Source organism: Gavia stellata, chromosome 1, assembly GCF_030936135.1.
Source record: "Gavia stellata isolate bGavSte3 chromosome 1, bGavSte3.hap2, whole genome shotgun sequence".
Taxonomy (NCBI): domain Eukaryota; kingdom Metazoa; phylum Chordata; class Aves; order Gaviiformes; family Gaviidae; genus Gavia; species Gavia stellata.
Window position 1 is genome coordinate 98522229 of NC_082594.1, and position 27978 is coordinate 98550206.

A 27978-nucleotide genomic window follows, 5' to 3' on the forward strand; every position below is an offset into this window, starting at 1 on the left:
GCCCTATGACCTGTTGAAGCTTCAAGTTGGCATACATGCCAAGCAACCCTTTAGAAGGTTTTCCTTCTAAAAAGAAAAGGCTAAAGCACTGGATTAAATCCTGTTCTCTGAAAGGACTGAGAAATACTGCAAGACAATGAAACAGAGTAAGAGAGTTTCCTTTGTGATGGCCCTGCTAAAGTACATGCACGGGAGAGGAGGAGTTATACAAGACTGGTTACCTTGCCACAAAAAGATACATTAGGTTGGTTTCACATGATTTGTTCTCAATAAACGTAGTATTGACTGTTGTTTGTCAGCCTGGCTAGCTATTAGCATATTTTATTCATTTATTTACTTTTAGTCAGTGACCTGACTACTCTGGAATTCCCTTGCCACCTCTTTTTCTGCCTCTTGAAGACAAGCTCTTCTGGTGCCCTTTTCCAGCCTTCCTACACATCACCAACTAAAAGCTCAGAGGCTGGGCAGCCAGTTCTCTAAGCAGCTTAAATGTGAATTTTATTTAGGCCTAGCCCTTTTGAAAGCACTTAAATAATCAAAATTCTCTCAGACCAACTCTTTTCATCTTCTATCACGAGCTCTCACTCCTTTGTTGCTGGTGTTTATTGAATTAATTCTCAAATCACAGTGAAGGTAGAAGGTATACAATCTACTTCTTGCTTAAACTCAACTGCCAACTAAATGCAAGATCGGTTTCATCTAACTCACTTAGTTTTACAACTTCTGCTGTCTTCCCAATGAAACAGGAGCTTGAATGACAATGTATCTCATTAGTGGAATAAAATATCTGGTGTGCTATTCAGAACAAAGTTGTGCACACCTCCAGAAGATACTGTGTCCAAGGCCCTGGTTCTCCAAATCGCCTCAACTTAAGCAGAGCTCCATGACAGCATGGCAGTCTCTCCAGGCTGAACCAGTTACAGCTGAAGTCCCAAATCAAAGCAAGGAACAAGTTAGGATGATAGCCAGGAGAAGGAGGTCAGATAGAGGTGTATTGTTGGGTCACACAGGTGACCTAAGGGCTTGTCTCTGCACACAGCTATTTCTTATTCCTGGTTTATTTATACACAGATGTTCTCATTCAGAGTAAGCCATTGTTTAGTTTAATCCGGAGTAAATTAAGCAGGAATAAAGCCCTGAGAACAGACTTGGTGTCCCATGTCTTTTGAAAGTAATTAAATGTCTCTGTAGATTCTTTTTAAACGGAGCTTTGCAAAGACAAGACTGACTACTGCTATTATCCTAGCTTTAAAACACATTGTCCTCTATTTATTGCCTAACCCGCCAGATTAAGTGATCATATGCTAACTGCCTAGAACAATCAACTTGAGTCTGATATTCAGCGTAACAAACAAACACGAGCCTTACTAGCCTTTAGACATGTGATAGGTGTGAAGGTCATGATGCAGATCGGAATAGCCTCTTTACCACTATATTACATACCAAAGGTTGCAGACTCCTTCCTTCCAACTGCAGCATCTCATTAACAGAGTGAGACCCTTTATCCATTGGTCCAAGTCCTCTGGTACCTGCAATTAGATCCACAAAAGGATTCAGGCACCGAAATCTGCCACTGGGATCATCAAAGCTCCTACTCCCAGGGGCAACTGAAAACCAGAGATGCATCAGTTCTTGGCAGCACAGTTTCCCAGAGCCTAAAAAACCTTGCTTCGGAGCACGCCTGGACAGACACCAGCCTCTGCCACCCGGAGCAGGCTGACCCAAGTCTCGCAGACCCGAGCAGGATGCACAGATGAAGGGTTTGTCCTCCTTTGCCGGAGGGACGCAACCCGCTGGGGTTCCCAGAGCAGGCCCTGCGTAGAAGAAAAGGAAGGAACAGAGTTGCTGGTGCTTCCCTCCCCCTTTATTTAATAGCTTAATTGTCACAGCGTGCGCAGCGCTCCCCTCCTGCCCCATCGCTTTTGCCCGAGGAACTTTGGACACGCGTGCTGCACCCCGCTGCCAGGCTTCGGGGCGGGAGCTGGCAGGGCACCCGGGAGAGAAGAGGGGCCGCTGGAGAGCCCACCCGGGCGTGAGGGAACTGCCCTTTAAAGGTGTGGGGAGAAGCAAGGGCCGGGCCCTAAGCGTTGTCCCGGCCCTGGGGACGTCCTGGCTGCCTCTGAGGGGCCAAGGAGAGCGCTACGACGCCCGAGCCGCTGCCTGCGCCCCGGCTGGGAGCGGGACCCGGGCACCGGCAGCCGGACCGGGCCACAACCACCCCCTGACCGCGCTCGTAGCACTCAGCTCCCGGCGGCGGCGGCGGCGGCGGCGGCGGCGGCGGGGGGGGCGGGCCCGGCCCCGGAAGTGACGCCACCCCGGCCCCCCCCCGCCACACCTGACTCACCTGGGCGGGCGGTGGCGGCGGCTGCGGCGCTGCGCAGCGCGGTGCCGGGCGGGCGGCGGCCGAAGGGGCAGCATGGCGCGGGAGAGCGGTTCTCCGTGGGCCATGGGACTGCTGAAAACCTTTGAGGAGAATGAGTTCAGCAGCTGGGAGAAGATCGGCTCGGGGGGTTTCGGGCAGGTGTACAAGGTGCGCCACCTCCACTGGAAGACCTGGCTCGCCATCAAGTGTTCGCCCAGCCTTCATGTGGACGAGAAGTAAGGGGGGATGAGGGAGGGAGGAAGGGAGCGGGGCGGGAAGCGACTCTTCCCTCAGGAGCGACCTTCTCCAGGCACCCCGGAGCCCTCAGTCGCCCCTCGGCTTCCCGGCTGCGCATACGCGCAGCCGGGAAGCCGAGGGGCGACTGAGGGCTCCCCCTCCACAGCCCTGCCCGGCTTGTGAGGCCGAACACTTCTGAGACCAAACAAGATGCTAACACTGCTCGCTCTGCCAGCACAGCACCTTATTTTTGAGAAACGAACCCAACCGTATAGCCCAGAGTTACAGATCTCGGGAGCGTACTCGGTAAAGAAGGAACCGAACCAACCCAGCCCCACGCCAACAGCTGCAGCCCTATTTACCGACAGCAGCAACGGGTGTGAAGGTCCGACTAAACGCAGCGAAGAGAGCCGCGCAATTAAGTATTCCCTAGGCAAACGTGGCCTTTGTCACACTTAAGCAAAGCCCGGATCAACACCTTTAGTTATATCGTACATAATAGGGCTGGCCTCCCTCAAAGAATAAGCTATGTTGCGTAGCCACTCGCAGCAGCTTGGAAAGAGCCGCCGCACGGCTGCAGTGTAGGTCTTGCCTATTCCCTCGGAGCCATTCGGAAGGCATTTTGCCCTGCCCTGGTCGTGCGTGTATTGGCTTGTGCTAAAGCGTTATGCCTGCTGCAGCTCCAAAGGTCACTGAAGGCAGTCCCAAAGGGGAAGTGCAGGAGTAGAAATGCTGAATGGGATGCAGGGGCTTCTCAGGTCTGCCGTGTCTCGCTTCAGTTGTCTCCCTGCCTTGCAAAAAGCCAGCCCTTTTGCTTGCATTTGCAGATGCATTAGTTGTGAATTCCGTGTGGTGGACGCTGGCAGGGCAAGCAGTGGACTCAGCGTGGGGGGCGTTGGGGTGCAGGTGCGGGCGTGCTGTCTATCAGGCCTGGGTGCTGAAAGGAGACATGCTGCGAAATACGTGCTCCAGCTTCAGTTTAGGGCCAGCGCTTCTCCCTGCGTCTGCCCAGGATGAGTGCTCACTGGGTAATCCAGTGTGGAGCTGTATTGCATGTTGCAGGTAAAGATACCACACAGTGAGAGCCCCGTCCAGCTTATCTCCCCTCTGTAACTAGCTGTGGCCCATGGTGGAGGACAGTCAGCTATGCTGTGCTCACACCGTCTGCATGTGATGGGGGCCTACTGAGAGCGGCTCTCCTTTCCTAGGAGAGGAAGGCTGTCAGATGCATCTTTAGAAGCATCCTTCTGTTTTGAGGGACGGTAGGGATTTCCCAGCAGGTCAGCATCTGTGCAGAGGGAGGTGAATATGGCCAGGTCGTGTTCACGGAGCTTTTCCAGGTCCACCTTGATCTATGGGACCTCTGGAAACTCATGAGCTGATTCTGCAGTTCGTTTTTTGAGATGTGCGTTGGTTCGGTCACAAAAGGTTTCCCTTGTTGCGGTTCCTGCAGGAGGAGGGAGATAAATTGGCCCAAGATTGAAAACATTTGTAAACCCATCTTCTACAAGATTACTAGGGTAGTGGGGCATCTTGCCCATTATCTGAATTGCTGACTTTGCTGTAGGCATGACTTATATACCATAGTAAATAAGATAAAAATGTTCCTTGTTTAAAAGGGGAGAGGGAGAGTTTAATATATGCGTAGGGTAACTGTGCTGTCTGTGAGTAAAATGGAAAAGGCCTCAAAATTGTAGAGGGTGTTTTATTGGGTTAACCTGCAAACCCTCCTACCATTAAAACTTCGAAGTAGATTTCAGACTTGATGCTTATTGAGGCCTAATCAAAATAGTACTGTAGCTGACTAATTTTGAAGTTAAAATTAAAACATCTCTTAAAAATAAGCTAGAACATTTGTTATACATTTCATTTGCAGAATGCATTTAGAAATTTACTCAAAAGTTAATTTTCAGTCAGAGTCGAAGGATACTGCTACATATTGTAATATGAACAATTAATTTTGAGAGTTGCTACTAAAGCTATATATTAATATTTTCAATGAGCAATAGAGAACTGCCTGTCCCTCAGCGGCTATGAGGTGTGCAGATACTGGAGAGACCATACGAACATGCAGTGCAGTAAACAAAAATGTGTTGAGAATTTGGGAACTTTGAGGGCGTGGGGCTCCTGCAGCTCCTGGTTAATTTTAACAATCCAGACCTTCAAACACTAATTTATTTGTTTTACTGCAGAATTTGTGCTTCAGGTGCTTTAGAGGAGTATTAACAAGAAGTTGGAGGGCCCCTGGCTTTCGAGAAGGCTGTTTCTGCAAAATTAAAGCTAAACTGAATTTGTATATGCTTCTCCTTTGGTTCTAGGCTGCTCTACCAAACCCCTTTCAGTAGTTGGTAAGGCTGTCCCCCCACCCCCAAAGAGACTTTTCACCTGAAACTTTTCTAAGAAAGTTGTGCCATTCAAATGGTGGGGTGGGGGGCACAGACAAAATGAAACACTACCTCTCTAGTTTGCAGGTTGAAACAAGCCTGTGTAATTAGATTGTTAACTCAGGAGATTAACTTGACTAGCCGTTTCTTGGAACCCTGTGAAGCAGCGGAGTTAGAAGAATTACCAGTGGTATCAGAAACATTAACTGAAAAACACAGATGCTTTTTATTTATTTATTTGGTACCACATTAAAACCCTGTTTGTAATGGCTTGGTGGTGGTAATACTCTGTAGTCTCTCTTACTGTGTTTCTGCAGACAGTAAGAGATTTGAAGTAATTCCCTTGGCAATTATCACAGAGTAGAGCCAAGTGGCCTCGAGCAGAAGAAAAACTGAATGTACAGCCAGAAGTGTTTTTACCTTTAAGCCCAAGCCCTCTCAGGCAATCGAGCCAAATTCCATTCCTAACACCTTATTTGCTCCCACTTTCTGTCTCCTGAGATCACATTTCCCACATGCGACTCAAGATGCTCTCAAGATGGGGAGGTTCAATGGAAGTCTGAAGAAAAAAGCATGTGATCCAGAAAGGTGGAGGAGCCTCTCCCCCAGGACTTCCAGTGCAGAGCACAAAGTCTCTTCCATTCCCTGTTGGCCGGAATGGAAGTGCGGTCTGGAGAAAAAGGGTGGAGAGCTCAGAGAGAACAGCATGGAAGCCTTTGTGCATTTCTTACAGCTGAACGTAAACCTGCAGACTATAACGAGTGTAAATGATGTAACGGTTCCCAGAGAGGGCTCTTTGCTGGAGGTTTTAGCTGGTGGGGGTGCCTACAGGGTGTGGAGGTGGAAAGGTCTGCCTTCTTGATTGGAAAAAAAATTAGCAAAGCCCTACATGTACCTCCCTCTGTAGGACTGGGATTTAGGAATGGAGTAAGGCTTAGACATTTAGAAAGTTTTAGAAATGCCTTGCTGTTAGCAGATGCTGCATTTATTTAGGTGACAAAGGTGAATGAATATCTGTTCTGGCAGTCTCTGGATGTGTAGGTAGAACTTAATACTCACCTTGTGCTCCTTAAAGAGCAGCGGTGAGCCTAGCTGTCTTGGTTAACCTGTAATCCTCTCATACCTGGGCTGTGCAGCAGAGATCTGTGTTAACCTGAAGGAAAGGATTTTCCTTTTTTTTTCCCCCAAACATACTCAGCCCTGACCATGCAGTGGTTTTTCTTTTCTCTTCTTATTCACGTTCCTTTCTAAGGATCAGCAATGTTAAAGCTGTACCCTGCAGAGCAGAGGTCCCTGTATGCTCTTAAACATCTGCATGATGCAGATGAAAAGAGTCCCTGAAAAAATTCAGGGGTATTGTAATTTTGTGGACCTCATCTTCACTGCCAGCAGTTTGTAAAGAGGTAACGTGCGTTCCCCACTGGCGAGCAGCGTGGCTGTGCAGGGCTGAATCTCCCCTGGGCTGGGAGAAGCCTGGCTGCTCTGCGTCTGGAGGTGGTTCACAGAAACAGCCCCGTTACAGGTTTTCAGGGCTTTTTGAGTTTCTCTGGAGCAACTTTAACTGCTTTGTCTCAGACTCCATTAGGGAAATGTGATGGTAGTGGTGGGGGAATATAAAACTGCAGGGACTGCCTTGTGAGTTTTAAGTTGCTTTTTTATAATACAGTGTTATCTTTAGGACATAAAGATTGGATACATGCAAATGTGGATATAGTTGTAATTCTTGCTGTTCTTGTGGCAGGGTTTGTGGTACAAGGGTTGGGCTCTGGTCCCTGGGGAGTGAGGCAGTGGGCAGGAGTAAGCGCCTTGTCTCTACAGGAGAATCCAAAGAATGTAGACCTATCCGTTCAGGGTCTGACTTTGAGCGGAACCAGACAGCTGTTTCTGGGATGTCAGAGGTCCTCAATTCATGTAATATTTACGATTACTTTGAAAATGGCTGATCTGTCACTGACTTACCTGACAGATGCTATTTGGCACTGAACCCAGTGCTAGATCTCTTGATGTGTGTGCCCCTGTCTTCTAATACTATTATACGGGAAAGTGTATGCACCCCATGATTTACATAAGCTCAGCTGTCCTGTGTGCAAGATTTTATTTTTCTTTTTTTAATTTTTATTACCATAATGTTAGGATGTAGTACTGGAGCAGGAGGGAAATGGAGCCAAGGTGCTTAGAAAAGATAATTCTGACTCCTTAATTCTGTAGGTGTTAAATAAGAAACTATTATAACAGAGGCTAGTCCCATGCCTCTTGACTAAGAAACCTCATAAGGAGCTTTTCTTTTCCTCCACTTTGGAGGGAAGTGTTTCTTGGTGACAGTGCAGAGTAGCTTCTAAGCACTAGGAGTAACTGAGCAGCATGACCCCCCTTCCATCCCATACTTTGATCTGTTAAATGTGAACTTGAAGGATACCTACAACATCCTTTGTTGCAGCATTAGCACTTGTGTATTGAGGTGATGGGTGCACCTAAGGCTGTGCTGAGACCCCAGGGAAAAGGAAAGGGAAAGACCTTTCATCTTCGCCTGATGGACTAGATCTTGGTTACACGAGCTGTTTGTGTTAATAGGATTAATGCAAGTGCACTCCAGCACTTGGCTAATGACTGAGTTGTATTTTGGCTCTCTTTATTTCTTTTGTCTTTCTTCCTTTTCTGTTTTCTAAACATGCCAGGGGCCTGTATTTGAAAACTGACATGTCTCCCTGGCTATACCAGATCACTGGCTGATTCAGTTTTGAACGCTCTGGGTATGGGAAGATGCTAAAGGTGGTAATTGTTGTATGGGGGTTTTATTTAAACAGGCAAATTAGATAAAGGGCACTTGCCTGTTAATTAGTCAGTTAATTCACTGAACTAACTGGGTCTGGTCCAAGCAGAAAGGGAGCATTTTTAATTTTCTGGAAACTGGAAATATTCTCTAATTGAGGAAAATGCTCCATTTTCAGCAGCTGATGCCTGTGATTTTGGTGATGCTCTCTGAGGCTGTCGTTAGCCCGGGGAACTCCGTCCCCGGGAGTCTAGTGGTTCTTGTTAGGCCTTAGCTATTGCTGGGTTCTTGCCTTGCCTTGGAGGGCTCAGACAGGTATTTTACATCCCTGACTCCAGAGCTCAGCCCTCCGAAGCCTGGTGAATTATGCTGGCTATGCATGTGGCTTGGGGGCAAGGAGTTGGTTGTGTTATTCATAGGCGCTCCCTTCCAGTGTGCCAAAGAGCAAACTGGGTACTTGTCTACAGAGGCAATTATTTCACAAGAAAGTTGCTGTAGGGAGCAGCAGCAGCCAACATGGTTAATAGAGAGAAAAGATTTCCCTTATCTTTTTTTTTTTCCTCCCAGTGTGTAGTCCCTCTTGAACCATTTTTCAGCCTGATCTTGCCTCTGAAATAGGTCTGCTTCTTCTTGCTAGGCTAGACTTGCCCCTAGCGTGAAATGTTAACTGCGTCAGGTTATTGCAGGCTGCTACAGCAGGTGAGGACCAGACAGCGTTTCCAACCTTGTCTGGGTGAACATCAACTCTGCGCTTCTCACGGCAGGCTCAGCAGGGGGGAAGGGGACGGGGTCACAAGAGTGTCCTAATACTGAGTCTAAGGGATAAATGAGGGCTCCCAAAATTGGTCCCACGTGGGAGCACTGAGGGTCCCTTGCAGGCTGTGTTTCAGTGTGGGTGGTGCATCCTGTCCCCTGGGTCATCCAGGAATTGGGGCGGGGAGACATGCGGGAAGGGGAGACTTCACTGTGCTAAGGTTGGACTTGGCGTTTCTCTTTTTAGAAACGGAGGGTATTTTTAGCTGGTCTTGGATTTTTTTAAAAAAAAAAAAGAAGTTTGAGCTGATAGTGGTGGGAACTGGCATAATTTGTTAGTGACACAGGGCACAAACTGCAGCTGGGTCAGGATAAGTCCCCAGGTGTCTTCCAGAGCTGTTGGGAACTGGCGGAGGAGGTGGGCGACAGAGAGCTTTCTGCCTTGCAGAGGGTACGACCATCTTTCTTCTGTCAGTTGTTGTGGTTGCTGTGAATGTGCTCACTGAGCTTTTCGTGTAAACCCTGACATCTTCCAGGAGAGCTGGTCATCTCAAAACATCTGGGTGGGGTGGGAAAGCATCAAAGCAATGTTTTTTTCTTTCAAAGTAGGACTCTGTGTTTACCAGGGTCTATGTTAAAACTTTGTCCTATTACTTTGGGTACTGTTCTCCATTAAATAGTGTACAGCCTTACAAGAGCTGTCGTGTAATAAGAGAGGGTCTGTTCAGGAAATACTATCTATCTGACCTCCCTGCGTCTTCTTTTGTGAATCGGTGGGTGGCAGCAACAGTGATGCATCAGTACCCATAGCCCAAAGCTGCTCTGGGTACTGCCCATCATCACTAATAATGTAGCTCTTGACAGACTGAAGGTTCTTTCACCCATCTCGGGTGGCTCCTCTTTGTTGGTGCAGGGAGAGGACACTTGTGTCCTCTTTCCAACTCAACGCCTGGCGGGTCCTCGTGGGCTGTTGCAGCCCGAAGGCCGTGCGTGAGGTGCAGGAGGAGGGTGTGGCAGTTAAGGGTCTTGACATGGGAGGCTGCAGCTTGGACTGAGTAACGCTTAGCACTCTGCAGGGTCAGGCTAAAGTGACCCATAAACAACCCGGGGTGCTCATTACGTGTGCCGGTGCTGGGCCTGTTACATCACCAAAAATGGCGTGCCAGGAGTTTTCGGCATCCGCTGGAGCCGAGTGAGCACAGTATTGGAGTTGCCAAATCTGGCTTTTGAGGACAAGGAGGCTTTTGCTGTGTCCCCCTAGCTACGGTGGGCGGCTTGCTCCCCTAAATGGTGGGTCCCGGGGATTCCTCTCCCAAGGCCTGGATCTGTGTGCTGGCAGCCTGCGCCAGCAGGGCAGCTGAAGCAATGCTGTCCATGCTGAGTCCTGATTAATGCAGTCTTATGACTCACAAAAAGTTAATGACTTCAGCCCAAGGAGTTACAGCCGTGGTAAATCTGGGCACTACATGTATCGTCCTCATTCTGAACAGCACAGCATAAACATCAAAGTGGGGAGACGGGCTTTACGCTAGGGATATTTGCACTGTTAAAGTGTACAACTTGCCTGTGGTTCAGCAGCTGCGAGCTGCCTACCGTTAGAAGCATAAAACAAAGTTAATAAATGTGGAAATATGCCTGGGGTACAGGCTGGTGAGATGTAGCGTGGTTCAGCCAAGTGTTGATCATGGAATGTGGTGTTCAGTTTCATAAGAAATGTTTTTGGGAGGGGGGAGAAACAGCTACTCCATCCTTCACCATCTGTTCTCTTTTGCCCAGGGAGCGCATGGAGTTACTAGAAGAAGCCAGGAAGATGGAAATGGCAAAGTTTCGCTACATCCTTCCTGTTTATGGCATCTGTAAAGAGCCAGTTGGCTTGGTCATGGAATACATGGAAACGGGGTCTCTGGAAAAGCTCCTGGCTTCCGAACCTCTGCCCTGGGAATTGCGCTTCCGAATCATCCATGAGACAGCAGTGGGGATGAACTTCCTGCACTGCATGTCCCCTCCGCTGCTCCACCTGGACCTCAAGCCTGCAAACATCCTGCTTGATGCTCACTACCATGTCAAGGTACGCATTGGGCACTCTGGGCCAGGGACCCACTTTTGGATATTCCTGCATGGCTCCTGCCAAACTCGAAGGAGCATTCCTTTTCAATTAAAAAAAAAATGCCCACCAACCCAACCACTCCAATCCTCAATACCTGATTTATGTATCATTTTGGTACATAAATAGAGGTACGGTTAGGGAGTGTGTGACAACTCTCCTGAAATTTTAGGAAGGTGCTAGTGTAGTGAACTCTGGTTTTGAGATCTGCTGTAAATTTCCTTGCAGTAAGGTCATGAGGCAGATGAGAACAGGGAGAGAAAAGCAGTGTGAACCTCTAAATCACCCAGGTCACTTCCCCAGCTCCCAGTGGTAACCTTGTTCTGTCTAGGTCCTCCTGGCTCTGTATGCTCTTCCACTAAATACCCAAATCTCATTTACAGCTGGAGTCCAGAGAAGCCTTTCTGGAGGCAACTCATTTTCTTGTTTCATTTGCTCAGAGCATATACAGTGAAGAAGTATCTCTGTCCTGACTGCTTATGCATACCAGAGGTCACTTAAGGAAATTTTTGTTGCTGTATCAGCATGAAATACTTTTCGTTACCCATTTCCAGAGTAAGCTAGCAAAACTTGTTGGCTTTCTCTGTTGGAGGCTCAGTTTTGACAGCTGGACTGAAGAGGTTGTGCTTGCTTTTTGATCCTTCCTTCTGGAGAAGAAAGGGACTGAAATACATACTTTTTCCAGATTTTTTTTTTTCCCAAATCGGTGGCCAAACTCTTCAACTTAGTACTGCAGGACTAATCATGCCGGCTGGCTGATAGTACAGGTAGTCATAGATTTTAATCTATACCATCATGCATCTGCTCCATTTTCCTGACCCCCTCAAACTGGCCAAATGGCTTTGGCCTGTACCATTCTAAAAATGACGTTTTCATGAAATGAAAGCATCTCTCCTGATGTCATGAGACGGTTGGAGCCATAAGAGGTGTGTGTGCCTCTAATGAAATCACACCTGTGACAGTCTCAGCTTTTTTACTAGGCCTCTTAGTGGCATACTTCTTAGAGGATTTTCTTTCTGAGATAGGAGGCATCTACAGGTGGTCCACGGTATTATGACGAGAACATCAGGATCTGAACTGTTGAAAGTATATTCTCATACATTGATGCCGAGAGGCCTTCGCTAAGTATTTACCTAAAGTTTGTGTTTGCTTGCATAACTTCTTAAATTCCTAATTTTTGACTCACCCATGAGCCAAGATAAGGCTGTATTTTTCTCACTGTTTCAGGAGCAAAAAAAAGCCTGATATTCTGCCTACTGTATAGCCTATATCTGGGTGGTGATGTAATACAAGGGGGAAAAGTGAGAAATGTACAAAAAAATGTTTCTGTTGAGGTCATTGTTGACATCCCTAAACTGTTGCTGCTTGCTCTGTATATGAAACAGATGAAAGTCTTCAGACCCTTTCCATTAAGTTCAGAAAAGAATGATCTAATCCAAACCTTTTTCCAGCCAGCTGTCTTTTACATCTGCAGGCGTCTTGGAAACCCCTCCAAGCAGCAAAGCACACATATGAACCTATATGCAAAATAAGAGATGTACATATTCTGTGAGGCACCTTCAGTTTAAAAATGTGGCCCCAAACCTTCTTTTTGTGTGATGTGAAACTTGTAATTAAATTTCAGACCCTGCAGCTTGATTTAATGTGCATTTTCTTGCTGGAAGGTTAATGGAGCTGACGATTGAAGTGTTTTTTTAAATGTTAGCGTTAATTTAGTAGGTGACCTGTCCCAAATAGAATCCTAAGGTAAGTGAAGAGATGTTGCAGACTGTAAAAGAAGAGTTTGGAGGTAGGGAGGACTTTTATAAACTGTTTGCCCTTGAGCCAGGAAACAGTCTTCCAGTCGAGTGCATTAGAAATACTTCTGTACAGTATTGCTAGTTAAATGGAAACACGCCCTTCTTCTTTTATGAGCACAACACTTACTGTAAAAACCCCAAGTGAGGATGATGACTAATGCAGTAGTGTTGTACAGAACTTATCATCAAGTGGGTGCCTCCATATCATAAAGCTGTCTCCTGCGTATTACATAAGTGTGTGCTGAATTTTGTTCTTGGGAGGATGATTAAGAGGATGGGATTAGTCTGAGCATTGAGTGGGGATATAGATAGACAGATATTAACTTTTTCAAAGGCATGTTGGGGGATTCCTTGGTGATTTTAAATATATATATATAACATGTACAACTCAGGATAAGGCTCTGCTGTTTTTTGGTGATGTATGCATGTACGCCTCCTTCCCTGAAAGTAGTGGTGGAGCTCAGTACTGACAGGGAGCCTCAGCCGGGAGCTCCCTTCCCCTCCATATCCTGCTCCATCTTGGTTGCCTTAAGCAGCCTGGTTTGCTTGGGAGGATTATTCCATACCCAGGCAGGTTTTGCTAGCAGGGATCAGCCTGCACTTTTTTTTTTTAATGTCAATCTGTTGCTTCTATTTGTATCAAGACTCTCCCTACCCCTTTCTCCAGTGTTCCATATATGCAGCCTTCCAGTACTTAACGGACTGCTAAACACCTAGCTTTTGCTTAACCGGAACACATCTTATGAGCTTGTTCTTCAGCTCTTCTGTCCTCCATACGCATTCTCGATGTCTCCCCTGAGCCCCCTGTGATGTGGAAATCACTTGCAGGGAGCTGGCCCTGGGGAAGCAGTGCCATGTTCCAGCGCTTCCCTCGCAGGCTGTTAAGTTTGCTGGTTCCCTGCTCTGACGTTCCCTGCTCCAGTGTCATCTCTCTCCAGGGCCCTCAGTAGGAGAATACACCACCCTCCACCCCCTTGCCACATGCAGTAATCTCCCTACCCTAACTTGTTGCCAACTACCATGCCTGCATGCTCTCTCTATTACTACTTCCCAGGGTTCTTATCTTCAGTATCTCATGGTTAAGAGTGTTACCAAAAAGTTCAGGTATTTAAAATGAAGTCAGCCTGCAACTTAATACTTTTGGGGAAAAGCGTTATTTGTAAGTTCCTGTTTCTCTCATTAATCCTGTTTTTTGCAGCTCCTCATCTTGTCGTATATGTATACGCACACGTATGTATATATATACACACACATATGTATATGTGTATACACACACGTATATGTGTGTGTGCATACATGCACACCCAGAGGCAAATCCCACCAGTTATTTTTCATCTCCCAGATCTTGTTTTTAAAGGACTTGAATCAGGATGAGCTGGTCTCAGCTGTGCACTGCTTTAAGCTCACTGTAGTTGCTCTTATTTTTTTCCCTGCTGCTCCAGTTTAAACCACTGTGAAGAGTGAAGTTTGCTGCTGTGTTGTGCTGGCGATCTTACTAAACATGGATAGGTTGCCTCTCTGGTCTTCACCTTCATTTGGTTCAGATGAAGAAGGGGTGGCAAAATTTCTGAGTGTGGAGCTAGAAGAAGCCTAGTCAGACAGCACATTTGTTTATCAGAAAGCTTCTTAATATGGGTCACTAACTGTAGGTCAAAGTAGTACCCAGAGGCCAGGCTGGTAAAGAGCAGTTGTCTCTTTTTATTAGACTAGCTGATGTAGTTAACATAGCCACTTTTTTTTATCAGCTGCAAATGTTCTCCTGTTATTAGAAATGGGAAGAGTCTTTGTTGTTTTGTGTCTCCTTCTCTCTGTTTCCCACCCCTCCTGATCAAGGTTTCCATGAAGGGCTTTTGCTACATGGGTCTTTAATCCCAGCTGACAAAGCTGGTTTTCACCTTGATCAATTCTCTAATTGATCTAATTGTGGTGACACAGGGGAAGGGAACAAGACCATCCCTGTTACAGTAATGCAGATTTATGATGGATTAAAATGGATGTTTGACCGTGGCTTTGGTTTTTGCTGCTTCTGAAGAGCATTACAAACGTCACACCTGAAACAGGTTTTGAGGAGTTAAGGTTTCTGGGCAGGTTGGAAAAGCATGGAAATACAGTCTGTTTCAGAAAGACTTCTTTTAGTAGCTAACTGAAGTGTGTTCATAAACATTGAAGTAAAGACATGTTTGAAGTGCAGGTGCTGGTTTTGTCTACACTTGGAATTAATTTTTATTCCTAATTTTTATTAGTCCAAACCTATGACCCATATAGGTCTCTTAAAAATTTCTGGCATTTTTTAAAGAACAAAATTGAAACAACCAGCCTTTCTCCCCTACCCCCCAAAAACCCAAACAAACAAGGCCAACACCAGCACGACCGTACACCTGAAAACCTCCATAGACAAATGTGGTGGCATTCTCAATATCCAGAGACTTTGGACAGAGGCAAATACTGGATATGCCAGCAGTGATTAAAAATTAAGCTGATGGCTTTGTTACGTATTTGATGAAGAAAACCTTTTTGTGAACTCTGTCCCTGAGTTCATTGCAGGGGGTTCTTGAGTCTTAATTTGCAGAAAAATGACATGTAGCATCAGAAGCTAAGTGCACACTTCAGGATGGCCTGTCAGGAGTCATCAGTGAAAGCACTTTTTCTGAGCACTAATTTTGTTCCTGGGAGCTAGATCCCTGCAGTGTTTGGGAATAGCTGACTTTAGTAACCACTGTAGTTACGTGAGCATAGCTGCTAGTTTCCACCCCTCCCTGCCCAAAAAAAAAAAGTTTCAAAAAAAACTTGACAAACTCAAAGCACCTAAAACTTTGCAAGTGAGTGTTTTTTACAAACTAGAACAGAAAGGTCCACAAATGACAGAAACAGAGAAAGGCCTGTGTGCACAGTATGCTTGATTTAAAACAAACAAAACTAAAAAAAAAAAAAAAAAATTTCAGATCTTGGAATCTCTCGGTAAAGTAAGTGTTGCTGGGAAGTGGGCAAGAAAACATGTACAGCTCCCCTCCCCAGTCCCTACTCACGTGTTTGTTCTCATGCAGACCTTTAAAGAGCAGGGACCGAGAGAGCTGTCTGAACACGAACAATCCCACTGTCTGCGTGGGCTTTGGCCAATGTCTTTTCTCTTCTTCCTACCTCTTCACCGCGTGTTTTGCATGAAGCAGTCTGTCGCCTCTGTGTCTCCTCTTAACTCTGCTGATATTAGCTATGCTTTTGAAGCATGATGGGATCCACCTGAAATAACTGATGTGAGGAATGAGATTACGGGTTCTGTCGGATCATGGGGCAGGGCAGATCCCAGAGTGGGCTACAAGGGCTAGCGGGGATGTGGAGGAAGAAGCCAGGAGGGGTGCTCCACTTTCCCTACCTTCACCAGCAAGGGTGCCTTGTATTGCAGAACTATGTACCTGGCAAGCAATTTAAAGGCAAAATAGGTAAGTTAAATGGCTGTCTTCCACCCACAGCACAGTTCCCAGTGATGTTAAAAGAAACTGCATGACTAAGTATCCCATGCAGTGTGGAAAATTTACCCTAAAGGAACTAATAAAAGCCACAAAAGCTGTCTGCAGAATCTTACTATTTTCTTGCAGCCTGGAAGATAACAGTTCTTCAGTTTCCAGTGCTTTCTGCAGAATTTGATATGATTGAAGCTCTGCTCTACAGATGAATTTCCTATTAATTGGTATAAAACCTAGTCCTTCACAGTAGGTAGGGACAGGTTCACAAGGTAAAGTTCTTGCTAGCCTGGGGGGCTATACTATGTACCTTAGTTGTTTCTTGGTTTGTAGACTGAGACCTTTTCTATCTAGTGTGCTTAGCCTCCTGTCTTAGCCCCTAGCCTTAGGTTCATGCAACACAGCTGGTGTCTCTTAACGCAGGAGTTAAAAGCCTGTGCTGTCTGTATTTCATCTTTATTTCTTAACTTACACAGTAGGAAACCCAATATTGTTTAGACAAAGAGGAAGGTGTATAACTTTAATTATGCCTGCATGCCATATGGATTTCTTGAGGTGTATGCAAACCTCTGCTTCACGTTAATCAAAGGATAGCAGCGCTCCGCCAAGTTGGATCTGTTCAGACTTGCAGCAGTCAATTTGTTTATTAACCTGACACCACGGGCTTGTGCGATGTCGGGGTTGTGCTTTTGTTCTCCTGTGGAGCACTAAGTAAGTGCCCCAAACTCCTGCAGCACTTACTGGGGCAGTTGATTTTGCTCTTCCCAGGGTAGCTGGCTTGTGAACCCAGGTTTCTTGACTATTTGCTGCTTTCCAATGCTTGGCTTGCTGAGGAGGCTAGCAATCCCCCTATGAGTGTAGCCCTACAAGCATGAGAAACTATTCCTCCAGATGACTCAGCTTTTTTCCCCTTTATTCTCCCCCCCCCAAGTCATTCCCATGTTACGTTACAGGTTTAAGATACAGATGGAGCACAGGTTGGATATACCTGTGTGCTAGGGTACAGGGCTTCTGCAGCTACTGAGAATGCCTTTACTGAGCTCCTTGTCCCTGGGAGAAGCTCCTCCTGAAGCTGTGTGGGTTGTTTTGTTTGTTTTGTGGCAAAGGGAGATTCCTAGCATTTGAAGAGTGGTGGCTGTGTAGTCTGCCTTTCTCCAGGAGGCTGAAGCTGGCAGCAGTTTTCTCTCTTTCCAGTAATGGGTGCATGTTACAACTAGCTTTGTGGTATCTTTAGAGAGAAACTTCTGAAAGTGTAAAGTTGGAGCCTATTTAAAAAAAAAAAAGCTTTTTTTTTAATTATGCTTGTTGTTTTGAGGGAGAACTTTCTCAAAGGAGAAGCTGTGAAGATCAAAAGGGGAATGAGTCATTGAAAAACCTGAGTATTTATTAGATAAAAAAGAATGTGTAAGTCGGGGTTTGGGGGGGAATCTTATCTAACAAGTAGACAAAAATCAGTGGGCTGAGTGGTCCAAAAAGACTTGACTTTTATTGAAATTTCCACTTAGCATAATAGACATTTTTGACCAGTGGGAATTAAGTAAGACAAAGGAAATTCCTTGCCTATCTGTTTGCTTGATGATTGGTATACCTTTGAGAGCAAATGAATGCATATTTGTTTGACACTTCAAATTAAAGTGGAGGTGTGTTTTCCTTTTTATAAACTTGCTGTCACTTGTTTTCAGCTGTGTTCACTGCGTCACTGCACCAACTTGCCATATCTCCTAGCTGCCAAAAAGAATTCCCTGTGTGGGGTTTTGATGTGTTTGTGTTTTGGGTTGTGCTTTTTTTTTTTTTTTATTAAAAACACTTCGTGCCTCTAGTGTTGGGCTTAGTCCTTGTTGGCATGGTCAGTGTAACAGCGATATCTGAAAGAGGAATTCTCTTGCGCTCACTGGAGAGCTCAGGGTCTGAAAACAGGTACTCGGAACACTTAGACATACCACACAATGTGAGGTCACATAGGGAAAGGGGGTGGCGGGACCAATAATTACGTTAAAGTGTAGTTTGCACTAGCTCAATTTGATTAGTTTTAAATTACAATAAATTGTCTTGACTGTTTGTTGTGTTTGCTATGTAATGGACTAACATGCTGCTGCTTGCAAAAAACTGCTTCTTTTTTTTTTTTTTTGCTTAACCATAAAGAAAAGCCTACCATAGCGTAATACTTCCAGGGATGTTTTCTTAGCTTAGTATTTCTGAACGGCAGCTCGCTATATTTTGTTGGGTCATCCTGTTACATCTATCATTCTTTATAGAAAATTTTTAGTTAACATCTCCGAAGTCTAATGGTAGCATGCATGTCTCTTCCCCTCTTCCTCCTCCATTTTTTGCAGATTTCTGACTTTGGACTTGCAAAGTGCAATGGCTTGTCCCATTCCCATGACATCAGCATGGATGGCTTGTGTGGCACAATTGCATACCTTCCTCCAGAGCGTATCAAAGAGAAAAACAGGTGTTTTGACACCAAACATGATGTGTACAGGTCAGTTAACTACGAAAACACTTAAAAGCACTTTAAGTAATACTGTAAAATGAGCCCTCTTTTTCTGGTTATACAACGTACTTGAGCATGAAACCCCCAAATCTCGTTTGAGCCTCATCTTGCAAAGGGTCACATTTGCTTTGCTTTTTGCGAAGTCTTTATAGGGTAGAGGCCTTTTAACAAACTGCAGCTCATCCTGGGTCTTGAGCGTTATCATTCCAAGTAACACTTTATTTATTAGCACCTGGCATGGGAGGCACTCTGCCCACCTTTAATTTCCCCATCAAAAGGTACATACTGACCTACTTTTCGAGTCTGTGACAAAATTCTTAGCTATCTTCAGTGGATTTCATCACTAGGTTTTTGGTTCTTCTTTCATGGTGAGGTTATTAGGAAAAGGAAATCATACCTGTAGATCAAAAGATGTGTCATATTCTAAATGGAATGTATTTCTTTAAAGTCATCTTGCAGGGTAGAGGTATTAAATAATATCCACAGTAGTGCTTTGCTGCTCTCTGACTTTGTCAGTGTTGGTGTGGAGTAGTTGGTAATTGTTACCAAGAACTCGGCAGCCTCCAGCAAGTCCCTATGTTTGCTGCCTCAGGTTCCTCCCTGCAAAAACTAGGCTTTCAAATCATGGTTCATGACCGCATCTTGCCGTGTGTGTTCATCAGCTGAATTAGATGAAGAAATGAAGGCCAAGGAAAGAGAACCTAGGAAAATAAATTACACTTCTGTGAGTTTTGTGCCTTTTTAAAAATCTTTTCTAGAAATAATTTTTTGCATTTATTTTTAGCTTTTCCATCGTGGTTTGGGGAGTTCTTACACAGAAGAAGCCTTTTGCAGGTAAGTCTGATGTATTGTGGGTTGTGTTGGAATTTTTTTCCTTACTCCCATTGATAGGCATATTTCCCATCCCACCAACCCCAGATTACACGCATGTCCTCTAAATTCCTACAGTCTTGTGTGGTAGGCACTTGTAAGCTTTCAAATTCTGAGCACAAATGTAAGTCCTCCTTGGCCTACATCGTGAAAGCACAACCCGTATTGCTGCAGGGGGCCCCAGTCTGCACCTTTTGGCTTCTGCTGGAGTTTGCTGTACAGACCCAGGTTAGTGTGTGGCCTGCTCAGACTTCTGACGTGTTTGCGGCCAATGCGGAACAGTGCAGAGCAAAGCCAACTGGCAGGCAACTGTGTTGTTTTCAGAAACAGCTTCTCTACAGAGAGGTTCTGTAGTTTATTTGTAGATTGTGGGTATAGATTTGTTCTTTTTAAAAAAAAAAAAAAAAAGCTGTCTGTGAGAATAAGCCTTGTTCCACCCCACAGTAAATGTACCGATCAACAGGCAGCTGTTTATTCTTTATGACTTTTCCTGTGTGTATGACTAGCCTATGTATAGCAAACATGTTTGAACAGGTTCCAGTCTATTAATTTTTCTCCAAGTGAGAGATCCCATTTAGCCCAATGGCTGACTTCAGAGTCAAGAGCCACGTTACTGCACTGCTTGATTTGTGTTCTTCCTTCCCCTTTATGAAAAGTTCAGGTACCTAGTCTAACTGAAAGCTGTGGTTCAGTTTTCTTACAGCAGATACAGAAATCCAAAGAGCGGTAGTAGCAAAGAACTGTTTGACTTTTTTCTTTGGTTCTCTTGTCTTTTATGGGTGGAAAAAGAACACAGTCACTCACTGACAGTTGTTTTTAACTGATACACGGGAAGTAGGTGTTACTGCATTGACGAATGTATTGTGGGAGAATAAGACCAACTTCTTTTTCCCTGTTGATAAAAGAAAGCACTCTAAATCTAGAAAAAATGTATCAAAACAAAGTTTCAGCCTAATACAGTGTTAATGCTCTTAGACAAAAGAGAAATCCTTCCTTTTCCTGGGAGATCTTAATTTGTGTGCTTTTGCTTTACAGAGGAAAACAACATTTTACATATTATGGTAAAAGTAGTTAAAGGCCACCGCCCAGAGCTACCTGCTGTTTCCAAATCCAGACCTCATTCATGTAATAACTTGATCAAACTGATGCAAAAATGTTGGCAAGATGATCCTGGTGAACGGCCAACATTTCAAGGTAAGATTTCCTCGTAACTTGGCTGCCCATTTATTCTTCTATGAGTCACGTTATTGCTCAGGACTCTGTTAATCCTTGGGGTAAATGCTGTGAACCTCTGTGACAGAATAAATAGAGCACATTGTATGGTAGAGATGATGATACCGGCCATTTGTTCATTTGTGGAGGAAGAGATTATCTGGGGACAAGTCTGACCATGATGGTGTCATGTAAACATGTCAGGAGTAAGACCTGTACTGGAGCAGTTAATCTATTTAGCCAGAAATTATGTTCATTTCTGATTGTGTGTATCAGGACATATGCCAAGCTGGAGTTGGTGTGGTTTTCACCGTAGCAAGCATTGAAGGCCCTGGCTCTTGAAATTTACTGTTGCATGCTGAGAAACTGAGTTGTTTTCTTGTAACAAAACAATTTGTACTGTCATTTTTCTGCCAATAAAAAGCAACTCTGGTGAAAGGCTTGAACTTGCCCAAAGCACCTGTTACGAATTCAAATGTGCAGAAGGATGTAGCAAGTACTATCTCCAGGTAGCTTCATTTAGCATTAATGGGAGAGATTGCCTCTTCCCTTTCCTCCTGCCCAAACAAGGGACGGGAACTGAAGGGAAGAGGGATACAGTCTTTTTAAAAACATATGTCTAAGTCTGCCAGGAGTAGACTGGTTCCCATTTCACAGTCCTGCAGTGTAGCCACCATGTAACAGTGGTCTGGTCTGGTCTGAATGTGAAAATGAATTGTTCAGTCAGCCCTATGCACTCTTTGCTTAGCTACACATTTGTACCTACTGATGAGGTGCTAGATGGAGTAGGCAAAATTGGAGTCTTTCTCCCACAGTATCTCAAAGCTGTTAAGCTCTAATGATAGAGGAAGGCACCAGGACATCTCAGAAAAGTCTCCTTTTTAAAAAAAAAACAAAACAAAACCCAAACCTTCTCTTTCTTTCTTCAAAGAAATCACTTCAGAAACAGAGACCCTTTGTGAAAAACCAGAAGATGAAACAAAAGAGATGATAACTCAGGACCTGGACACCAAAAACTCCCCCGAGCAGCAGCCCGAGGTATTTTCTCTATCTGCTTCTTATTCAAGCACACTAGGTTTTGCGAGGAATGGGTTCCTCTGTGACCTGTAACTTCCCAAGCAACCTTCTCTTTGCTGCTTTTGAGCACCTTCTTACCTGGTAGAAGTGGGTCTTGGTGAAGGACTGGAATGCAAAAGTGACAGCAGATGCGTGGACCAGCTCAGGAAAACTGTAGTGCAAGTGGATCTTAGGCTGTTGAGGGAGAGCAGGACAGTTAGGAAATAAAGACTGGAACTATGCGGGTGTGACTGATCTTAAAAAACGCTATAGACAGAAGAGCAATGTGGTGTTAGTGGCTGTGTGAGTACTGATGAAAGCTGCCCTCCTGCATCTGAAAATTTTCAGTGACCTTATTCATAGGTTTCATTTAATACAAACAGTGCTTAAAGGCTACCTGCAAGCTAACAAACTTATGCTTCTTCCTGTAGGGCCTCATGCTCAGTTTTCTTTCTTGACCTTTCTAAAATGCTTGTGTGCTTCTCTTGAAGGGGATGTCTGCATTATCTCAGCCAAAACAGGAGCCTGCTCTACCATCAGTAAAGGATTACAGTCTCTCAGAGTTGTTGTCCCAGCTGGATTCAGGGATTTCACAGACTATGGAAGGCCCTGAGGATCTCAGCCGCAGCTCTTCTGAGTCCAAACTTGCCTCCAGTGACAAGCGGCTTTCAGGAGTTTCCTCTGTAGATTCAGCTTTTTCATCCAGAGGCTCCCTTTCCCTTTCCTTTGAAAGGGAGAGTTCAGGTAATGGTCAGGATGTTCTTTGTTGTTCGTCGTTTTTGTAGTTGTTTGAAATGGAGTATGGGAGTCACTGGGTTGGAGAGTAGTCATATAAAGAGCAGCATTCTGGAAATCACTGTTAGCCTTGCTTTCTCTTGCTGTCAGCACTACAAATTTGCTTACTGAAGGTAGTTATTTAAAAAAAATGAATGAGGTAGTTCCCAAACATGGTCTAATGAAAAATAATAATTCTCATTTACTTTTCAAAAGAAGTGACCTGAATTCCCAGCAAAGCAATTACAGAATCAGTCATGTAAAGGTTGTTGGAAGGGAGGTCACCCTAGTCCAGTGTCCTGCTCGAAGTGGGACTAAAGCCAATGACCAGTGAGGTCAGCTGAGTTTGTGGCTTTTTCAGTTATACTAAGCCCAAGCCTGAGCAACTTTTTTTTTCTTTCCTTTTTTTGAGAAGATTCAAGCCACTTTCTCAGCAGCCCCCATGAACACTGTAATAAAGACACCACCCCCCGATGTGCACACGCCCCTCCCTTTTCAATCCAGTGCTGCAGAAAACCAGGCATCTATTTTCCAGTTAGGCAAACAATGATTAGTGCAGGGAGCTCAATCACAGCACCCTTGGTTCTTCATTTCACAAGAAACAGAATAAGGGCAAGTGGGGCTACAAATCTGATCTGAAATTATTCTGAAACTACTGCAGGGGGGAGGATTTCTTTGCAGTCAAGTCATTGCTGAAGCCATGGTAGCCATGAGCAAGTAAGGTTTGACAGTATCAGAATTGTGATGGTGTCTTTTTCCATCTAGATATTGGTACTACAGACATACAGAAGAGGAAGCTAACAGAGGCCATTTTATCTGGAGATACCAGCAAGCTGATGAAGATCCTCCAGCCTCAAGATGTTGATATTGTTTTAGATGGGAACTCCAGTCTTTTGCACTTGGCTGTTGAAGCTGGTCAAGAAGAATGTGTCAAATGGCTCCTCCTGTACAACGCTAACCCTAACCTCACCAACAAGAAAGGATCCACCCCTCTTCACATAGCCATTGAGAAGAAAGTTAAAAGCATTGTGGAGTTGATTATGGCAAGGAAAATCAATGTTAATGCTAAAGATGAGGATCAGTGGACTGCTCTTCACTTTGCTGCCCAAAACGGGGATGATTTCAGCACCAAAATGCTGCTTGATAAGAATGCATCCTTAAATGAGGTAGATTTTGAAGGCAGAGCCCCTATCCACATAGCCTGTCAGTATGGCCAAGAGAACATTGTGCGGATCCTGCTGAGAAGAGGCGTTAATGTGAACATCAAAGGAAAGGATGACTGGGTGCCACTGCACTATGCTGCCTGGCAAGGTCATCTCCCCATCGTAAAGCTTCTGGCCAAACAACGGGGTGCAAACGTGAATGTGCAGACCGTGGATGGAAGGACCTCGCTACACTTGGCCGCTCAACGAGGACACTACCGTGTCGCTCGCCTTCTCATAGACCTGGAGTCGGATGTCAACATACAGAACGCGCTCTTGCAGACTGCTCTCCACATAGCTGCTGAAACTGGCCACACAAGCACGTCAAGGCTGCTCCTTAAACACGGTGCAGACATTGAGGCAGCAACAGCAGAAGGATACACTGCTCTGCACTTGGCATCTCGCAGCGGCCATTTAGCAACAACAAAGTTGCTGATAGATGAAAGGGCCAGCGTTCTAGCCAGAGGCCCTTTAAATAGGACAGCGTTACATCTTGCTGCAGAAAACGGGCATTCTGAAGTAGTAGAAGAACTTGTCAGTTCAGAAAATATTAATGTTTCTGACAGTGAAGGGTTGACAGCTCTTCATCTGGCTGCACGAGGAGGGCACACAAAAACAGTTGAGGTTCTTCTGAAGCATGGGGTGCACAGTGACATGCAAAGACCCACATGTCAGACCCTGCTACAGCTTGCTCAGCAGAGACGTAACAGCTCAGTTACTGTGTTGTTAAGTGAGACTTAAGCAAGAGGTACAGAACTTGCTACCTTTCTACCTGGTGCGAGAAGGCTGCTGGAGCTTGACTCAGAGGGCCTTCTCCAGGTGTGCAGTGACCCATTCATCATTGGTGTCAGCTGATGGACTGAGGTGCAACCAGCAGAAGCTACTTGTGTTTGAGTGTGCGAGTGAGAGCGCACATGGACTAAGGCCAGATGTAAAGCTAAGAGCTGGATTCTGCCATGCTGTGGTCTGTATCAGTCATTCTGCGTGTGCCTGCCCTGTCCGTATATTGACATTTCCTCCCCAAGGATGTTGTGAGAGAAGGATGCAACTTGTGGGTTTCACCCCGGCTTTCTTTTTTTTGTGTGCCAAACTAATTTAAGAACTAACATTCTGCTTTTTTATTTTCCTCCCTAAAAAAAAGAAAAGGCATAGAGTCCTGGTTTATTGCAGTGATCTATATTTTGGGCTGAAAGCCTCCAGCATAAAATAAACACAACACATCTGCTTGAAATTAATGCAGGAGATGAGGAAAGGGCTATTTAAGATCTAGTTAATCATGTTTCAGTGTCAGAAGGTACTCTGTTTAATGGAGACATTGATTACAGATTTCCATGTACTCAATATTGATGAGGCATACTTGTTAACAAGGCAGGGTCCTAAAAACACATAAGCAGAAGTAAAAGCTTAACGCTGATATCTTCATATACAGTACCACCTTGTATGTATTCTAAGATCAGTAAGCTGAACTAGGTGCTTAGTGGCTTGTCTTAAATGAAAAAATCAAAAACTAAAATTCATACTGGACTGTAACTGGATGGTATATTCTAAAACACCACTATACCAATTTGCAAAACAATGTTCGGAGGGGTTGATAACTAGACTGATATACTGTGTATATAGTATTTCCACCTGTTGTATGCTTTTTTTCTACTGAAGAAAATAGATTGCTTAGAGTGGGTATGTTTTAATACACCTTTTAATTTCACTCTTTTTAAAGTTTAAATGTGATCTGTTTTATTAATAAAACATTGTGTTCCATATCTGTCTGTATTTTGTAGTTTTTTGTTAAAGCAACTGAAAACCCATTGAGCAGCAGCAGCATACAACTGTAATGTGTTTAATGATGTTGAAGCCCAAACTGTTGACATGTAAGGCTGTCCTCAGTTTTACATTCCCCTTAGCTTTTAGATGGAAGGTAAGAAGCTTGAATGAATTGTAAGTGTTATTTACAGCATAAATTTACAGAGTAAAACCCCACATAACCTAGCCTTTATTTGTGTAACACATTGATATACAGCTGGGATGCTTTCCTCTTATGCTGTATCTCTTCAGGGAGTTTAGTTTTCTTCCCTACCTTGAAGCTGTGTCAAATGCTTTTGTATCTATCTATCTATCTTCCCTGTTGACTGGTGGGCTGCTGCCCAGACAGGTACCTCACCTCGCCTTGGTGGCATGCCACAGAGCAAGCAGCAGTGTCGTGCTTTGCTCCCACCTCCCCTGACAGGAAAGCTGCTCCTGCTTGAGACCTTTTTTGCATATACCTGACAACAGTGATATGAGTGCTAGTGCTAATTCAGTATCTGATTTTAGGAGTCAAAGTGCTCCTGTTGGAATCTAGCCCCATGAGAGTCAATACTTTCTTAAAAACCAAAAAGCAGCCTCTTGCCATTGGAGGTAGTAGTGGCTGAGGGTGATTGATAACCAAAGGAAGATGGGTGCTTGCAGAGGGAGCAGGGAGCCTGCTGCTGTTTGAGGCTGTTCCTGGCTCCAAGTAGGTACCTCTGTGTATCTGCATGCAACTCCACTAGATCAATTTCTTGAATTTCAAGACAGTTCACTGACTACGTAATGAAACTGTGTTAAAGAATAGATGGTGAAGCCATGCTCATGCCAATATATGGAGGTTACAAAGCAATATACCTCTTTCTTACCAGAGCATGGCAGTCACAGCAAGCTTCCTAAAGGTGCTGACACTGAAACTTCTCCTTAAACAAACAAAACTCTAATTTTCTTACTGCTTCCTTCAACTTCTTTTGAGACCAATAAGGTTGTCATGTTTCATTAAGCTGTACTTAAATCAGTCTTGCTTTATAGCAAATTCAACCACAGACCACTTACTCTCTAAACTCCTGTGCCACTGTGATTAAACACTTGGCCTAGCCTAGCCTACACTGTACCCTTTATTTCAAAGTCCTCTGAACAGTGAGATTTGAGATATTTTAATTCCAGTGGTATTATTTGCCTGAACTGCAAAAGAGCTGTAAGACCAGGTAACAGCAGTCTTGTGCCTCCTAATAAAGGTGGTGCATGCCAGCTAGGCAAGGGGAAAGTACACAAAAAATGCTTTTAAAACAGCTCAAGCACTGCTTCACCAGTACGTTCCTTCACTGCCTAATAATAATAGCACATTAGCTTCTAATTAAACATGAGGCCACACTCATGAGTCTTTATTTTCCATGCCTTCTTTCACAATAACAGGCACCAGCTATGCATTACATAGAAGGCAGCACAGCTGGCACTGGAAAAAAAACAACAAAGGGATTGCAATGACATGCTGCCAGTATTGGAGTGGGTATTTGTCCCTGTGAACCAGCCTTCCTTGGGGGTAGGAGGGGCAAAAGGGGGTGCTAAATTAGCACTAATGCAGCAATTACGAATTACTGTTTGGCAAAGGTCTCCTGCAGGTGACTTTCCTGGTCCTATGTGCACACCTCTGACTTTTAGCTGAAGTCTTAACTGGGCTGCTGACCTAAAGCTTACAGGTTTTTTTTTTCCCCACCCCCCACCCCCTTCCCAATCTTAGCCATGGTCTTTAAAAAAAATACCCCCAAAATATACAGAACACCCTAATGGCAATATCAAGCTTTGTCTCTACTTACCTACAAAAGAAGAAGACAAAAAAAAAAACACAGCACAAACCAAACACAACCCATGCTACCAAAAGAAAAAAGAAATCCCCAGACCCGACCATAAATGCACACTTGGTATCATTTGACTTCTTTTCCCTAGTTGAGTTGTCAGGTTGAACTCAGCTGCCCCAAGTCTGAAAGGAAACCTGTTCCCCACACCACCTTCCGCCAGCATCCCTCCCTCGACTTCAGCCCACGCCCTGAAGCAAGCCAAGGCAACGGTGTGAACCACCTCCTAACCCCCAGGCTCTGCCAGCTCACCCACCGGCTTCGGCCCTCACCCAAATCCCTAAAATGTGCACAAAACCCCGAATGCTCAGAAAGCGGGTTTGATGGGTGGTGTGAAGGCATGGCGGGCTCCGCGGAGCTGAGCCTTGCTCCAGGTCCCCCATGCTGGCAGCAGAAAGGGCTGCAAGATGAACATGAGCTCCTCTTGCTCGCCTCCAAAATCAGGTAGAGGTTGCTTGCAGCATTTCTGCGTACACCGTGCTTGCCTGCTTCCTTACAGCTTCTGACCATGGCCCCAGGTGGCTATTTCAGGCCAAGGAGTAACAAACATAAGACAAAAGATACAGTGAAATGGTGTTAGTGACCGTAAAAGCGACACTTTTTCAATCTCTAGACATGATTTTTCAACCTGGCCTCTGCCTGCATGCCTGCGGTAGCGTAGTCGGGGTTTTTGCCAGCACCCACTGGTGCCAGCTCCCTGTGCAGGAGCCCCAGCAACAGGGAAGGTGCCTCACATCATCCCCATTCCTCGCTCCTCCATCCCAGCCTCCGCCTCTGGGGGACAGCGCAGCCCCTGATGCATTGCCTGTCTTCGCAAGAGTTTGTTCCCAGCTTTATTTACCTGCTACTTAGCACGAGGCGCTGC

The 27978-nt window shown here is 45.0% G+C and overlaps 1 protein-coding gene across 1 annotated transcript; it reads left to right on the forward strand.

The window, feature by feature from the left end:
* Positions 1-2340: 2340 nt before the first annotated feature.
* RIPK4 (receptor interacting serine/threonine kinase 4) lies at positions 2341-24216 on the forward strand. The gene is made up of 8 exons (XM_059824536.1): positions 2341-2598; positions 10283-10574; positions 18201-18349; positions 19146-19195; positions 20267-20425; positions 21375-21481; positions 21991-22243; positions 23039-24216. Exons 1-8 carry the CDS (start codon positions 2417-2419, stop codon positions 24214-24216), a joined length of 2370 nt encoding a protein of 789 aa, XP_059680519.1. The 5' UTR covers positions 2341-2416.
* The last annotated feature ends 3762 nt before the right edge of the window (positions 24217-27978 follow it).

Coding starts and splice junctions, on each gene's coding strand:
- RIPK4 (XM_059824536.1), top strand. CDS start 2,417: ATGGCGCGGGAGAGCGGTTCTCCGTGGGCCATGGGACTGCTGAAAACC. Junction 10,575..18,200: donor ATGCTCACTACCATGTCAAG/GTACGCATTGGG, acceptor CATTTTTTGCAG/ATTTCTGACTTTGGACTTGC. Junction 19,196..20,266: donor ACAGAAGAAGCCTTTTGCAG/GTAAGTCTGATG, acceptor TTTGCTTTACAG/AGGAAAACAACATTTTACAT.